Below are 16,663 nucleotides of genomic sequence, written 5' to 3' on the forward strand. Positions count from 1 at the left end.
GCGGCACACCTGTTAAGGCATTCCCCATCCTTATACCTATTGTAGCTCAATGCCAATGCAAAACTCATGTTCATTTCTGATGGCACACTTTTGTGCCACAGCACACTGGATAGGAAACACTGCACTAGACCATGTATCAGTGCAGGTGTCCCATGCTGCATGATGCACCCACAACCCCTTCCCACTGCACCTTGCATCTGCAAACCCCCTACTGCCCCACAGCAAAATGACAATAGAAAAGGACATTGCTTTGGAAGTTGTGTATATATGTAAAAATGATATAAAAATAGTATATACTAATCATGTAGAATATTGTGAATGTAGGCATACAGTATGATATATAAAATGTACCTTTCTATATTTTGTGTCTATACTACTTTATATAAGGATATATATAGTGCATATTACATTTACAAAGATTAATATTCTTCTACGGGAAAAGGGACTACATTAGGAAAGCTCAAATTGCATAAGTCATGATCCAGTTCCTAGTCATTTAGAAGTACTTGAGGCTGACTTTTCACATTCACTCAAGGTAACAGATCAAATCAGACACTAACTTCATGGGGAAACCAAAGGACAATTTCTTTTCTCAGTGACAAAGCACAACTGTTAACTTCTGACAGTCAATGGGAAAAGTAGTTTTCCTTTGGTTCCTCAAAGTCTGACAGCCATACAAAAGCATCAAGAGCTATATTTTCTACTCCTAACTCATGGAAAAAGACCCAGTGATTTTAACAGGAGTTTCATTTTAGTTAGAAAGGCAAGGTGAGATTCCCAACCAGCAGCTAAGATAGATTAGACAAATCAAGCAATGCATTATCTTTTAAGTACTAACAGTACTTAAATTTTAATTCTCTTACTCTCCAACTTCTTAGAAGATCAATTCCTTCTTACTTCTGGCAGCCTTTATAGAGAACCCATGAATGTGGTTGATTTATTGCACACTTACCCCTGAAGAATATGGAGGGTCCACGAGAGTCAGGTTAGGAAGAGATGCCTGAAGTGCATTTATATACATTGGCTGGGCACTGCTGGGAGCCATCAGAGCTGAAAATTGTCCAGACATGAAATTACTGATAGTTATTAAAGCACAATTTTCTCCTCAAGGTAAGCATGTCTTTATACAACATAGTTCTAGCCCATGACTGAGTTTCCTAGGCACTAGTGCAAGACCAGCTTATAGTAAATAATGGTGAGATAATCAGCTTCCCCATAAAAACATGCATGTGCATAAATAGTCCCATATAATCTAATAAAGCCTTGAAACAGAATATACTCTGTTGTCCCTTATAAGGAGAGACAAATCTAATAAATACAAATGTAGATGCCTCCATATGTTTGTTTTATCAAAAGTGGAATTTTCCTCATACTTACTATTGAATATAATTTTTTCATTAGAATTCTTGCCAACTCATGATGCATGTGCCAGCTTATCATATTCAAATACCACTAAAGGTAACACTTAAGACAAAATGAATAATATGCTGGTCAGCAAGTTAGGAGAACTTTATATTAAAAAATAAGGCACAAGTTCAGCTAAATATAAAGAGATCTGTGGACAGTACAGAAGACTACTACCTTAAACAATAAAAAAATTATCACTGCCCGAAACAAAAAACAATCCAACTCTAAAGATTGTATCTCAAGTACCACTTTTCAAGTTAATGAAGTGTTGAAGAACATCACAGGTGCAAAATGTTTATTTTAAATACTAGGATTTTAAGTTTTGTTGGACAGTTATTAAAACACATGTATGTGAACACAGAGGCTTCCCCCCTCTATTATGCATGCCCCTTAACATAAAATGGCAAGAAGATTTCCAGTCAAGGCTTGACTGAGATTCTAAGTACACTGTGGCATGGTACTACAGCACAATGCTAACACATGATACTGTAAGCGTGCACCACTATGTATAGAAAATGAAGAACAAAGTTATAGTTCTCTGAATATCACTGCTAATGTAATTAATGGAAACATTTCTTAAGACTAAGTTTAGTTCCTTTACATGTGAAGATACTTCTAAAATGCAATCCAATATCTTCATCCCCAGGCATGTCTGACTCATATTAATGGAGCTATTCAACTTTTGAGGTGCAAAAAGGTGCAAGTGCATCTTACCTTCCTGTTTGTATTTTTGGATCTTTTTCTTCAGGTCTATCCTGTGAATGTTGTGCAAACATTCTTCAATCAGCTCCAGCTCATTAGGGGCCACCATATTTTGTTTCTCCAGATCAATCACAACAGCCAGAAAACTCTATGACATGGCAAAAAAAGACTTACAAACTGCAGTGCTACTGTTTTGCTTCCTATCAGCAGCTCTGGGAAGAATAAGTCTGTCCTCATTAGCCAAATATAACACCATAGGAAACACTGCAGATTTTACTTTAATCCTAGGCACTATGGATATAACTCATTTTAAGCCGGGGTATTAAACTCATCTGGCTCCCTGGACTGGATAGGTGGTACAGGGCCAGTCCACGGGCTGGATCATGCCCATGGACCCTCCTGCCCACATGTCTGATCCAATGTTTAGGACACCAGGTCAAGTGGGCCACATGGCCTGGGACCCAGGCTGCAGTCCAAGCACTGTGGTCAGCACACCCCCAAGGACCAAGCCCCAGCAGGTGCTGCAATTCAGGACCTGGTCCCAGCAGGCGCCATAGTCAGCCCAGCCCAAAACCTGGCCCCAGAGGTTTGCATAGCCTTAGCCTTGGCCCCTGTGAGTGCCATGAATGGCACAGCCTGGGACCAGCCTCACAGCCTAGGATCCAGTCTCAGTGGGCACTGCATGCAGCATGTATTCTGGGTGTGCAGGGCCAGTTCAATGCAGCATGTGGGGCAGCCCTGGGGTCACTGGGGACTATGAGGCTCCACTGGCCAGATCTGGCCTACGGGCTATATGTTTGATATCCTGGTCCTAAGCATTTATATAACTGATAGTCTGGACTAGACAAGAGTTCTTGGTGTCATATCACTAAGAGCTGCTAGCTAAAGTGCACTGCTCTTAAAGAAACCCAGTTAGTTTTTGAGGAAATAGTTTTGCATTTCCTTGCTGATGCTCAGCCAGTCACTGGGAACCTTGCTTCAAATACCACGGTGCAAAAAAAGCTCTGGGGGATTTATCAGCACCCACCCCTTCCTCCCTCCTGTTAGAAAGCCTCATAGACCAAAAAAACAAACTTCCGAAATAACCTTGTGTTACGTGAGGACAGATTCATCATCTCTCAACTACCAAACCCCTTTGAATAGAGGAAGAGAAGTTTTGATGAAAGAATGATAAGGTTGGTTTAATAAATAAAACAGGGCATGAACACAAAGGGACATGATCATCACAGTCCTGAATATATTCCACATTTATATCTATTGGGAATGGATGGGATCATGTACATGCTTTCAACAGGCAGTTATTTTAAGAGGAGAGAGGCTTTATTTCTACTAGTAGTGCCATTACATAAAGCATTGTTTATTTTCTCCTCTTCTCATTTTTCTGGATCTTACTTACAGGTCCATCCTTTGAATTTTAATGGGTTCTCTTTCCTTTCAAACTTTCTTATTTCTGTGTACCTCTTCCTACTCTTTCTTTCCTTTCAATCTTTTTCTTCCTTTTTTCTGCATGTCATTTTCTTAATTAGTATCTTATTTAGCTTTAGTCCCTCATTTTCCTATTCCACTTTGGAGGAAAGAGGAAACATCAATATGGAAATACAAAAAGAAAAGTTACCTTGTCTTTTGCCATCTTCATGCGTGGTACATAATCTTTGAGCAGGAAAATGAGAGAATTCACTTCTTTTTTATCCAGCTGCTCATTGAGCTCTACCATTAACACCCTGAAAGACAGATCAGCCATTTCCAAGATATTAACTTTCAGTCAGATCCTAGTTCTACTGAAATCCTCTCCACATTTTATTCCTAACCAAATTATAGGACAGTCCCTGTTCCACTCTACTCTCCGATTAAAAAATAGCAATTCCTGTTCATCAGCACATGGATCTCTCAGCAGGTACAATCTGTAGGTAGAAGGAAGGTCTAGTTGCCAAAAGAGACTTGAAATTTTGTTGTGTTCAGTTTATTCCTAGTTTTGGCACTGATGTTTGGATGACCTTGGGCATGCTTACATATTGCAGAATGTACTAGACCACAGATATCCCCAAGGAAGCTTTAAACAAGACTGCTCAGATACTGCTAGCAATATAGCCATGGCAGCACTGACATTCAGTGGGGTAAATTAATCTATTTATTGAACTCCATGCTGTCATAGCTAGCTGAGGTATCAGTACACTGCAGTTACTTCTGGGACTGCAGTGCAGACATACCAGTTGTCATTCAAGACCCACATATTACAACGATAAGATTTACCATTGTTTCAGGAATCTAAAGGCAATCAGAAAACAAATCACAGAGATGTATTCACCTCACAGATGTCAGGATTTTCTCCCCACTTGATTCTCAAATGCTTCCACTTCATGTGAACAATCTGTCTTTAGTCACCGTTCAGAGATGAACTCTAATGGTGTACTCTTAACATCATTGAGAGTACATGATCATGAAGAGTACATCATTAATATCCTAAGTACTGAAGATAAGAATTATTAGTGGACTAAAATAAGTAGCATACAAGGTGATAGTGCTCACAGTTCAGCTAGACCTTCCTCCTGTTACACAATGACTTTATGAGTAGGTTTAAACAGAACAAGACAGCAATAGCCTGAGCCAGACCTGCACATTCTAGTTCCAGAACTACAAATACGAAGCTTACACAATGTTAAGTCACAGCAATTGCTCAGGATACAGTACAGATTAAAATGGGAAAAGCTGGGAACAAGAGGCAAAAACATGATTACTTCCCATTTGGACTAAATATGCTATAGTCACTGCATTAGGAAATGATTTTCTTATGTACCAGAGCCAAGGTAGGCTAGATGGGATACAAGCTGTACTCATCTTGAACTATAAAAGTATTCTTCCTTTAATCAAACTACAAAAGCCCTCAACATTCAGCCTTCAGCAATGACAGCAACCCACCAACACAAGCTGAAGGTACGGTGATTGAGGAGCAGGAAAAATCTCCTAATAGAGGAGAGTATTTCTCTGTAGAAATGTATCCCCAGGAAAAAAAACAGCATAGCTTTCACTTCGGGCCATTTAAAATCAGACACAATAAAGCAATTGGCGGTAAGCTGCTGGGAACTATCCAGCACACTGCAGACTCACATGGCCCAAAATTAGATAAAGTCAAAGTGATGAAAAAGTTCACCAAATGTAGTGCTGCTGGAGAGAAGAGGGGGTCAACTTTTTTGGAAGGAATGCTACGAATTAGACCCACACCCTCTCCAAGCCCCATTCTGATCCCCTTCCCCTGCCTCATATATTGCTCTGCTTTCTACTTCCTATCCTGTGCTCCTTGTCTAACCTGCTGCTCTGCTTTCTGCTCCCTGCCCTATCTGCCAACTGTGCCAACCATCTCCACTCCCCCCACGCAAAAAACTGCAACTTGCCACACAGAAGCTGGCTGTGGTACTTGTGCCACAGGCTGATCACCCTTGCTACAGAAGAACTTTTCTATCTGTTCATATCTACATTCATCTTCCTTCTGGCTACAAAAGCATCACTGGTCCCTATTTCTTAATGTATACATTTCCTGCTATGAAACTGGAAGACAAACAAGTGTGATACCAGTCCTTTTAACAGCATAGCTCTAAAAGGCTCTAAGCCTTTTATAATTTTGCAGAATTCTCTTTTCCCTTGTTTTTTTAACCTTTAAATTGTATCTTTTTCTGTTATAAAAAGACCAAGAAAACAGCTGAACAAACAAGCTACCTTTGAAAAGGGAAATGCATGCATTACCTGTAATCAGAGACCAATCTAGGATACTTGGCCAGATCAGCTTCCACTGCTGCTTTCTGAGTCTTCAGAGACCTCTTCAGCAAGTCAAATCTCTTAACTCTGTATAACAGCTCAGACAAGCCAAGGTATGACAGCTTTCCCCTCTCATTCAAAGCCCCTAGAAGCTCTCGGAGGTCTGCACTCGGTAGATCAGGAATGAAGTCCCGGCACAAGAAGAGCATCATCTCCTTTTCATCTTCATCCAATTCTTGCTCAATCTGGTGAATGAGGGCAGCTGGCACTTGGCAATTTGTCATCCCAAGTTGGTGCACCTTTAAGTTTACAAGGCTTCTTTGTGTTTTAAACAGGAAGCCAACATATCCTGAAGTCCATTTTTAGCACCGTTTCACTGGCTGTTGATCTTAATTGGATGAGTTTTTAAATACGGAAGTTCTGCAGAAGAGAATTACAGGTTCTGAAATAATGATTTACCATATGAGTTCTCAGCAAATGCTTCTGATTTGAGACAGTCAAGTTCCAATCAAATTGCTGAATTTACTTACAAAGATCCAATATTCTTGAAGGGGCTGCCCAGCATTTCATTATGGAACCAAAAGTACTTAGTAGATTAGACTTAGCAGAGAATGAACTCCACTTAAAGTTAAACAACCTTAATTACGTAAGTCTGTAAAAATTCCATAGGAAGTGAAACAAGAAACTGCAGCCCCAACTGAGTACAGATAAATAAGAAACCTTTTAAAAATGAAGTGTTCATATCCAGGGAGATAAAAAAAATCTTAAACTTGTTTTTCTTTCAGAAAAGAAAGAAACCCAACAGAAGTCTCAATACTTTTTAACTGTGACAGAGAATTGTCTAGTAATCACAGCAACTCTTAGGCAAACAAGGAATAGCATGTCTACATTCAAACTAAAAAACCCTTGTAAAAAATAAGAAACATTTATTTGGAAGTATATTCAATGATGTGACACACTTCACCACTATTATCTCTTTCAACAGATATAGCCAACCAAAAACTAGTTCACAAAATTCTGTAACCCACAATGAGTTCTTTTATTTCTGGTGCAAAATTACAGACATTCTACAATAAGTGATTTTTTTAAAAGAATCTTTTCCCTCAATACATAAATTTAACTTAAATCTCTAAGGGTGTGTGACTGGGCCATGTCCTGTCTTTTTAACAGTTTACATTTCTTTTTGTTTATACCCTTTATGTTTAATCATTTTAAAAGAGGCCCTAAATGTTTAGAGTGTAAGAAAGATATCGTGATTAAAGAGCTGGACAGGGATCCTGGAAATCTGCATTCAGTTAATGCTGCCACAAACCTCTCTCTCCATCTCGACTTCCTGTCTATAAGACAGGAGTAACAGCATTGTCCCTCACAAGGACATCATGAGGATACATACGTTGTTGTTTCTGAAGAACTGAGTTACAATACATGTCCCTAAATTAATAGATGTTTTAATGTACAACTTTTCAACACCCCCCTCCACCTTTTTTTCTAACACATGTTGGAAGTCATTTACTCTATATATGGTATTTGGAAATCAAACACATCATAGATACTACTTCATACAGCAAGTAGTTCCAAAATGAAATGAACTGAGATTTAAACTATCTTCTTCACTCACAGATTCTTTTAAAATATGACAGGTATTTCCTTCAAGAAATTAAACATCTGTGCCAGTGGCTCTCAACCTTTTCAGACTCAAGGCACCCCACCCACGCATTAGACTCAAGGCACCCTTTGGAAAATATTAGTTCTAACCTTTCATGCTTGTTTCTTGACTATAGAAAAATTACAGAGCAATTATGTTGCAAAGAACCTACAAAGGCCCCAACAGGCCCCCTTAAAAGAATTCACTGATTGGGAATCACTGATCTATATTTATACCTTGAACCAGAAAAGGAATAAAAGCAATGACTCTTTAAACCCACGAGTCAATTCACTATCAAGGTATACTCAGCCTTGATACCATTGTTTACACTAACTCATATTTTCTGTATGTTAAAGTCTGTTCTAGAATTGTTTCTACCTTAGAAGTCTCACTATCATTATCAGGCTGGTAAAAACAACAGGAATAGTGGCCAAAGGTTTAAAGAATGCATCACAACCTTACTGAGACCAGGTTTAAATGATATTAGATTACAACACAAGTTGGATCCTTACCTACGCCAAAAATCCTACTTTTCAAAGCAGCAGTAGAAAACTGGAAAGGAAGAATGTACTTACTAACACCCCTAAAAAAAACAACCATTTTGGAAGACATGGTAACAGCTAAAATAAAACCCTGCATTGCAGCACAGATGAAATCCAAGCTGTTTGTAACCAAGTCCCTAACCCTCACAAAGCCCTTTGGCCTAGTTTTAAAGAATGTCAAATATTCATTTGTAACTAAGTGACAGCTCTAGATGCTGAGCAGCTCTGAAATGAATACATCGTGTTTCCTTAGGAGCATTTTGTATCACCATAATGCTAGCAGTACACAGGTAAAAGAAAATGCACCATCACAAAGCTGCCATCACTGCACAATACTAAGGAATGCTATGCCAACAGAAAGCCTCCATAACATGGCTTTTCATTTTTTAAATATATAGTAAACACCGGAATAAAACACTTTGTCCATCATTTCATGCCACTTAGTAATCCACAGGAATAAAGCACAAGTTACTTCATTTCTATTTGCTAAGTTTAGAAAAATTCACTCCCAGCCTGGCTCCACAACACAGACTCAAGCAAAAACTACAATGAGAGAAAAATGTGTTTGAATGTCAACAGAGACTGCCCCTCCACAATGCTCTGTTAAATATGACAGATTATACATATATTTAGAGCTGAGAAAAATTTAAAGAAAAACATTTTTATGGAAAATCTGCATTTATTATCAGGAATTTTCTATATATACACACACATATATACCCACAAACATATGTTCATACGTGTTTTTACACAAACACACAAGGCATGGACACAAATGATCCTGAGGCAAAGAATGATAGAGTTTTACTGTGCAACAGATACTCCATGATAACCACATGTGTCTGCTCTTACCCTGTGGTAAATGAAAACTAATTGTACTGAAAGCTAAAATACCATGGATTAACTTCCATTTATGAAAGGGTACAGTGTGTACACGGACAGCATCTGTGTAGCAGCTGATACATGGTAAACCCTCACCCTCCTCTGCCTTGAAATAACATATGCCCAAGCCCACACACTTGTACAGAAAGAAACTCATGTACATGCACAAATACATCACTATTTTTTATTGGGTAAGAATGGAACGGGGGTGGGGAAATCTTCATGACTCTACCATAGGTAGAGGAAATTCCCACTCAATGTGTCACAATTTGACTTGCATAGTTTTCTGACGGGAAAAATCTTCAGCTAATTTCCAGCTCAGAAAGAAACATGTGGGGATTCCAAAGAGAAAGGAGGAATATTATTGATGTTCTTAAATAACATTGCAGCCAAATGAGTACTGGCACAAAAAAGTATGGCCATTTGAAAGTCACCATCTTAAGAACTACTCCTAGGTTTTTCAAAATAGCCTACTGGAACCAAGATTCCAACTCATCTTGAATCTCAGCTCTAGACGTTTTATTCCCTTTGAATCTTTTAAAAAAATCCCAGCCTTCATATATTAGTACCTTTTATTAAAAAGGGATTTCCCAACAGAGCTCATTTTTCAAATGCAAAAAAAAGTATTCATACATTTCCACTGGAATTTTCTTTATCTGCTCTTTAAAACAAAATGTTTACATCATGAACTCCCACTTTTACTAATAATGCCTATTATCTACTCTTCACAAAAAACTCCTGATTAATGTTAAAAGCCAATTTTATTTAAAGCTGAAACTGAATCTTTGATCTAAGATGCGATTCTATCACTAAGGTTTTAAGAGGCCATTTAATCACTGCTATATTAGAGATACAAATTCAGACAAAGACCAAAGTAGTCAAAAGTTTGTATCCAACCTATATATATGGGTATGTATGTACGTATGTATGCATATATCTACATCCATGTTTACTTATGTATATGTGGAGGGAGGGAGAGAATATGAGAGAGTCGATCTCAGCCCATTTCCTGTTGGACACAACTCCATGTTGCAAACCACCAACCTTCTTTTATCCATCAGCCATATTTTTTAATTTTCACAAATATACTACGGATTAAGGGCAGATCCAGGAGGGTGTAACTGCAACCCACCTTTGATTTCTGCTCCACGCAAACTTTAAAACCAACTTCCTGAAAGGGGCACTGGCATTTCTTTTTAGACAGTACTGAGAAAGTCAATCGACTTCTTGGCTCAGTATCATCGCTCTGATTCCTGCTAATCTTTCTCCACTCCACAGGTGTTATGACCCTCTCTCATTTTTAAGGGTTTTAATGTTTCACTCCTCAAACTATGCTTCCCTATGTAATTTTGCTGCCTGTTACTCATTCCTGGTAATGTCTCTCCTCTATTTCACAGCCCTGCAGACTGTTTTAACTCTAACTAGAAACATTAACTCAGGTGTTGTATCATTAACTCAGATGTAGAAATGACTGAAAGTGAAGTATTGGATGCACCATAAAGATGCCCAGTCTGAGTAAGAGACATACATTTAACCATAATGACTACAGGATAAATGACACAATATCTTTTGACTATTTTTGCCTAGTTTGTTGTGCTTTTTAAACTTAATATATAATTTAGCAAATTAGTGCACATTCTAATAGTTATACTTGGTTTGCTTAAACTGAATAATAAAGCACTAGTCCTCTTGCATATTACCAAAGCTCCTAGTTTCTCTTTAACCGGAAAAAAATTATTGGACCGATGCATCAGTGCACCTCTATCGGGTTGGCACTGATATAAAGAAAATTGACTACATCAAAAAATGGCCTGATGTGGCCAATAATTTGGCTGAATAAATACCTGTGCATAGGCACAGCTGCAGCACAGCATATAGGCAGTGAGGAGCACAGCCTGCCAGCATGGAGTCCTGCATGACGCTGGTAAGTCTGTTGTAGTGAAAGGGGTGGGGGGAAAGAAGAGGTGATGGGGGGCAGATCAAGGTCCCCCGTGGTGAGGGAGGGAGTGGGACTGGCATAAGCACTGCGCCACCCCAGCAGGATGGAGCCGCAGTTTGTCTGAAGGGGGTGGCTCCCACTGCTGCGTGCTGCTTGTCCTGGAGGGCTTGCAGGGGAGGGTGTGTGCTCCTTGATCTACATGGGGCAGGGTGGGCTGCAGCTGCGGGCTGTGCTGTGCTTGGGGAGGGCAGTGGTGGCACTGGGAGGGGGTTATGGCAAAATTTTGGGGTGGCTGCAGCTCCTCTCCCATAGCCCCCTCCCAGCGCCACTGTTGCCCACCCTGAGTGCAATGCAGACCCCAGCTTGCAGCTGCAACTTGCCTGTCCTGCCCCACCCAGACCTGAAGGAACACTGCCGCCGCCCCCCGGATGAGCGGATCCTGGACGAGCGGCGTTCAGCAGTGGGAGCTCCCACCCCTTCCCCATGCCTCCCAAACAAGCCGCAGCTCCATGCCGTGCCTGGTCCACCTACTCCAGCCCTACTCCTTCCCTCACCTCAGGAGACCCTGACCTGCACCCCCTATGCTCCTTCCCTCCCTGATTCCCTTTCACCACAACAGACTACCAGCTGCACACAGCTGTATTGGAAATCAGATCAGTATTAGCCAATATGCCTCCTTAAAAATCGGCTATCGGTATCACCCCCCCCCAAATCTCTACTGGTGCACCCCTAAAAAAATGCATGTTGTGTCATATGTGATGATATGCCACACTATTTGCATCCCCCAAAATACAAAATCTTCCCAGGCCAAAGATCAAATAAGTCTGAGACTGAGCTTCCTTTCTGTGTTTACATGCAATGGGTTCAAATCATGGACAAAGCATTAACTACCAGGAAAAACTCTTAGATGTCTCAGTCCTCTGTTAAGTACACAGGGTCCTGATTCCATAAAGAACTCTATGTGGTCACATGGATTCACCTGCATGGAGCTCCCAGTTTATGGCCATGAACACTGAAAAACACACTACCCTATACTCATTAAACAAAGCAGTCAGTACAGGGATGTAACTGCACAACTGACATAACCCATCCACATGGGCCATAAGACAGATCCATTATTCTGCAAAGAACCTGAAGATGCAGCACTGTCCCTTCAGTAAGTGTAGTAGCATGGAATTATTTCCTTCATTTCGTTTAATCAGTTGTATACCCACCCCTTGGCATAGTTCCCACCCTGGCAACAGGCAGCTAATGCAATTAAGAACAAACCCACTCAGATTTATAACCTAGGGCTTCTTGCCATTTTAGTATCCTTACCTGGCAGCAAGAAAAGCTACTGAATTACTAGGTGGCAAAGGTGGGCTGAGAAACAAACACTTGGAAAAGCAGCATAGTGTGTCCTGTGTCAATATCCTTGGACCCTCATAATTAAGCAGTCCCTGTAACTTTCTGATTCATTATTATTGCAAGAAGTCTTTAGGCTTTACTCTGTCCCTCAATTTACTGATTAACTATACCAAAACTCTGATGCAGAGTGCACTGGCCAAAACAAGCTGGGTACAATGGGCATGACCCTGTGCTCTCTATGCCCAACATCCCCTGCACCTACGGCATCACATCTACACTGTTCACTCCAGATGGGATAAGTCTCACCTAAAATCAGCTAACATGGCTGCACCTCAAAATGCCATTGGCTCTACTCTTCCAAACATGTTAATCCAATTCTAGACCAGGGAAAGTTGTTCCTGTTCCCTGAATCTCTGCTGTAAGTGTAAGGTTCCTGGGGAGCTCTAACTCTGGTTACTATCAGCAATATTAGGGACTGGGAAAATAAATTCTGGGTGTGCTTATTACACCCAACAGAGAAAAGACACAGTCAGGCTGTTCACCTCTATATCTGTAGCAGGGGATGTCCCAGGTTCACAGGGGAAAAATGACTGACTCTCAGTAGCTAGATTTTGTCAGCCCAACTATTTCTGTTCAGTCACCCACAACCCACTGATCTCGTCATGCATAACTCCTTCCTAGAAGAGTCTTGGAGTCTGGGAAATGATAAATGTCTGGTTCTTGTGACTCATAGGGTACAGCCTCCCTCTTACTTCAAAAAGAGCAGCTGAAAGCAAATTGTGTCCCAAAGGGGTAACGCAAAAATACATTTAAGTTTCTATTTAGCTTCACAGAACAAAATGTGACATTCAAATTGCAGCCTAACAGTCACATGTTGTTGTTGGACACAACTGTCCCAATGTTGCCCTGACTTGTCTACCGGTGCTGCATTCCAGTCTCAAATCATGAGGGGAGATGTACAGAGAAAGACACTTGACATGATTACAAAGCAATCTGCCTGTTAGTTTTTTAATAAACTGGTAGAGACTGAGAAGCCTGGTGTGACCGAAGATCCAGCAAAGCAGAAAGCAAAGAACAGCTTCATGTTGCGTGTCCCTGCAAAACAGATCCACTCTCCCCCCTCCGCTAATTACACTAGGGGCAACCAGCCCCTGGCATGCATGTTCCTTGCTGTTACTTGGCACGCAACTCCAGCAGGGAATAAAGTGTAGATAAAGCAGCCAGGAGGGCAGGGCAACAGATTGTGCAGGAGGGAGAGAGCCAAGCAAGGGATCAGGCTAGAGAGGGAGAAAGAGCAGTGACCGAAGCACAGGCAAGGGATCCAGCTGCAGAGGGAAGGGAACAGGACAGGACAGGGAGCGCAGAACAAGGACAGGAAGGCGGGGGCACGAGCAGGGCAAGCCTCAGCCAGGCCCGGGGAAGGAGCGGCCCCAGGGCGGCGTCCACCCGCAGCTCTGAGCCCGGCTGCGCCTTTGTTTACTGCTTGTTATTTCTTAAGCTCCAGCCCGGGCCCCGCGTCCAGGGGTCGCCCCGCTTCCCGTTCGGGCCTGGCGGGGCACGGGCCCGTTCCCCAGCTCCGGCCGCCGCTTGTGTTCTGCAGCGAAACGTCCCGCGGGGGCTCCTGTCCCGCGGCCGCTGCGAAAGTGAAACCGCCACTCCCGTCCCCTCGCCTCGCGTCCAGTCCCTGGCGGGCACTTGCCCTGGGGACGGCAGCCCGGGCCCGACCGTGAGCCGGGGGGTGGGGGGTGAAGCTACAGTGGCTCCCGCTGCACCCGGACGCTTTACCTTTCTCCTGAACTTAGCAAGAGCGGCTAAGGTGGGCGCTTTTCCCTTCTTCAAAATGGCTCCCGTCGCCCGCTGCTGTCAATACGCGTGATGCCAACAAAATGGCGGCTGCTCCCTCCCCGCGATACATTGCTCTTCCGGGAGGCTGCCCTCATTAAAGATGGTGGCTCCCTTGGGAGCCGCTGCAGCGGAGACCCTGGAGGGCGTCAGAAGAGTGGTCACGTGAGCGGAGCTGCTTCCACGCCTCGTGACGAAGGATGCCGGAGGCACCGGGCTCTGCTGCTGGTGGGAGCTGGGGCGGTGCTGCACGTGCGCGGCGGGAGCCGAGCCGCTGTAGGCCCTTACCCCGCGGGGACGGCTCGGGCCTCTGTGCAGCCACTTCGCAAGTCCGAGTGGGGACAGCGCTGACCTGCTGCCATAGTCTGGCCGCTTGAAGCGGCTGTTTTGGCCTGGGGAGGGCGAAGGGTAGATGATGCTATTTACTCTCTAAAGGTGCACAAGTGAGAGAGTGACTCGCACAAGCTGTGGTAGACTCAGGTTCACTTTGGAAGTGGGGGAACAGCCAAGTCCCTCCTGTAGCATCAGGGATGTAGGATAGGGTGAGGACCTCTAGGGCCATGGGAATCCCTGTGCAGGACTGCTCTGCCAGGCAGAGCAGCCGGTGGTGTTTCTTCACTGAAGTTATGGCCATTCATAAAACACAGGGTAGTGTGTATTCATAGTTTCATAGCAGCTAGGGTCAGGAGGGACCTGAACAGATCATCTAGCCTGACCCCCTGCCACAGGCAGGAATGAATGCTGGGTTCACAAGACCCCAGACAGCACAGGCGAGGGATCCAGACAGGTGATCATCTAACCTCTTTTTGAATTTGCCCAGGGTAGGGACAAGGACCACTTCCCTGGGAAGTTGGTTCAAAATTTTGGCCACCCTAACTAAAATATTGCCTTCTGATCTCTAACCTAAGCCTATTCTCAATCATCTTATTACCATTGTTCCTTGTCACCCCAGGTGGTGCTGGGGAGAAAAAGGCTCTTCCTACTTGCTAATGAACTCCCCTGATGAGTTTGTAGGCAGCCACCAGGTCCCCCCTCAGCCTCCTTTTGCTGAGGCTGAACAGGTTCAGGTCCCTCAGTCTCTCCTCATAGGGCCTGTCCTGTTGCCCTCTCACCAAACGGGTGGCCCTCCTCTGAAACCTCTCCAGGCTGGCCACATCCTTTTTAAAGTGCGGTGCTCAGTACTGGACGCAGTACTCCAACTGCAGCCTAACCGATGTCACATAAAGGGGGAGTCTCACCTCCCTGGACCAGCCTGAGATGCATCTTTGGATGCATGACAAGGTATGGCTCGCCTTGCTGGCTACAGTCTGGCATTGGCAGCTCATGTTCATCTTGGAGTCAATAATGACTCCAAGATTCCTTTCTGCCTCTGTGCTTTCAAGAGGGGAACTCCCCAGCCTGTATGTATGCTGTGGATTCCTTCTCCCAGTGCAGCACCCTGCATTTGTCTACGTTGAACCCCATCCTATTCTCATCTGTCCACTTTTGTAGTCTGCCTAAATCTAGTTGCAGTCTCTTTCTCCTATTCAAGTGTGTCCACCTCCCCCCACATCTTAGTGTCATCATCAAACTTGGACAATGTGTTTTCCACCCCCTCATCCAAGTCGCTGATGAAGGTGTTGTACAGTGTGGGCCCCAGGACCGAGCCCTGGGGGACCCCACTGCTCACATCTCACCAGTTTGAGTACAGCCCGTCCCCCACTACTCTCTGGGTGTGCCCCATCAGCCAATTTTTTTACTCATCCAACTGTGTAGGCATCAATGCCACAGTTGCCTAATTTATTGATGAGAATGGGGTGAGAGACCGTGTCAAAGGCCTTCTTAAAATCTAGAAAGACTACATCCACAGTGACACCATCATCCAAGGATTTAGTTAGCTGGTCATAAAAGGCAATCAGGTTGGTGAGGCAGGACCTGCCTTTGACGAACCCATGCTGGTTGCCCCTGAGCATGATCTCCCCTGCTGGCCCCCCACAGATGTGCTCCTTGATGATTTTCTCCAAGACCTTTCCGAGGACCAAGGTGAGGTTTACAGGCCTATAGTTACTTGGGTCCTCCTTCCTCCCTTTCTTAAAAATTGGGACCACATTAGCTAATTTCCAATTCCCCGGCACCTGGCCAAATGACCGCACATGCTCATACATCCAGGCCAAGGGCTCCACAATGACCCCTGCCAGCTCCCTCAACACCCTTGGGTGGAAGGCATCTGGATCTGCAGATTTAAAAATGTCCAGCCCTTCCAGAAGATCCCAACTACATCTGTGCTGACCCAAGACCTGTCAGAGCTATCTCCAAGATTGTCTTTACTTCTGGTAGGAGGGATATCCCTGTCACTGTTCAAGAAAACAAAGGTAAAGAAACTGTTTAAAATATTAGCTTTCTTGTCTGGCCACAAAATTACCATTTGAGTCTTGCAGGGGCCCTGTATTGCCTGGTGCCCTCTTCTTGCTCCCAATGTACTTGAAAAAGGACGTTTTTTGTCCTTAATCCTGGAGGCCAGCCTTCCTAATAGCCTTGGCCTTGGCCTTCCTAATAGCCCTCCTACACTCCTGGGCCAAGGAGGAGTACTCCTCCTTGACCATAGCTCCTCCCTTCCATTGGTTATAC

The 16,663-nt window shown here is 43.4% G+C and overlaps 1 protein-coding gene across 4 annotated transcripts in view; it reads right to left on the bottom strand.

Annotated features, from left to right (window-relative positions):
• Nucleotides 1-14,144, bottom strand: part of CFLAR (CASP8 and FADD like apoptosis regulator) — a 29,369-nt gene extending 15,225 nt beyond the window's left edge. For 3 of the 4 annotated variants that reach the window (XR_016442005.1, XM_090045128.1, XM_090045126.1), the window contains exons 1-5: nt 14,000-14,144; nt 5,848-6,279; nt 3,725-3,830; nt 2,122-2,257; nt 953-1,050 (exon numbers count right to left, since the gene is read on the bottom strand). Coding sequence is in view for 3 of the 4 variants with exons in the window: in XM_090045128.1 (XP_089901254.1) it covers nt 953-1,050; nt 2,122-2,257; nt 3,725-3,830; nt 5,848-6,143 (636 nt within the window). In the remaining variant the exon portion in view is untranslated. Of the gene's footprint in view, nt 1-952; nt 1,051-2,121; nt 2,258-3,724; nt 3,831-5,847; nt 6,280-6,389; nt 10,999-13,999 lie in introns of those variants that run through there. The other variant, XM_090045127.1, reaches the window with a different exon arrangement.
• Nucleotides 14,145-16,663: the final 2,519 nt, after the last annotated feature.

This window comes from Crocodylus siamensis, chromosome 4 (assembly GCF_052110815.1).
Source record: "Crocodylus siamensis isolate JL-2025a chromosome 4, ASM5211081v1, whole genome shotgun sequence".
Classification (NCBI taxonomy): Eukaryota; Metazoa; Chordata; order Crocodylia; family Crocodylidae; genus Crocodylus; species Crocodylus siamensis.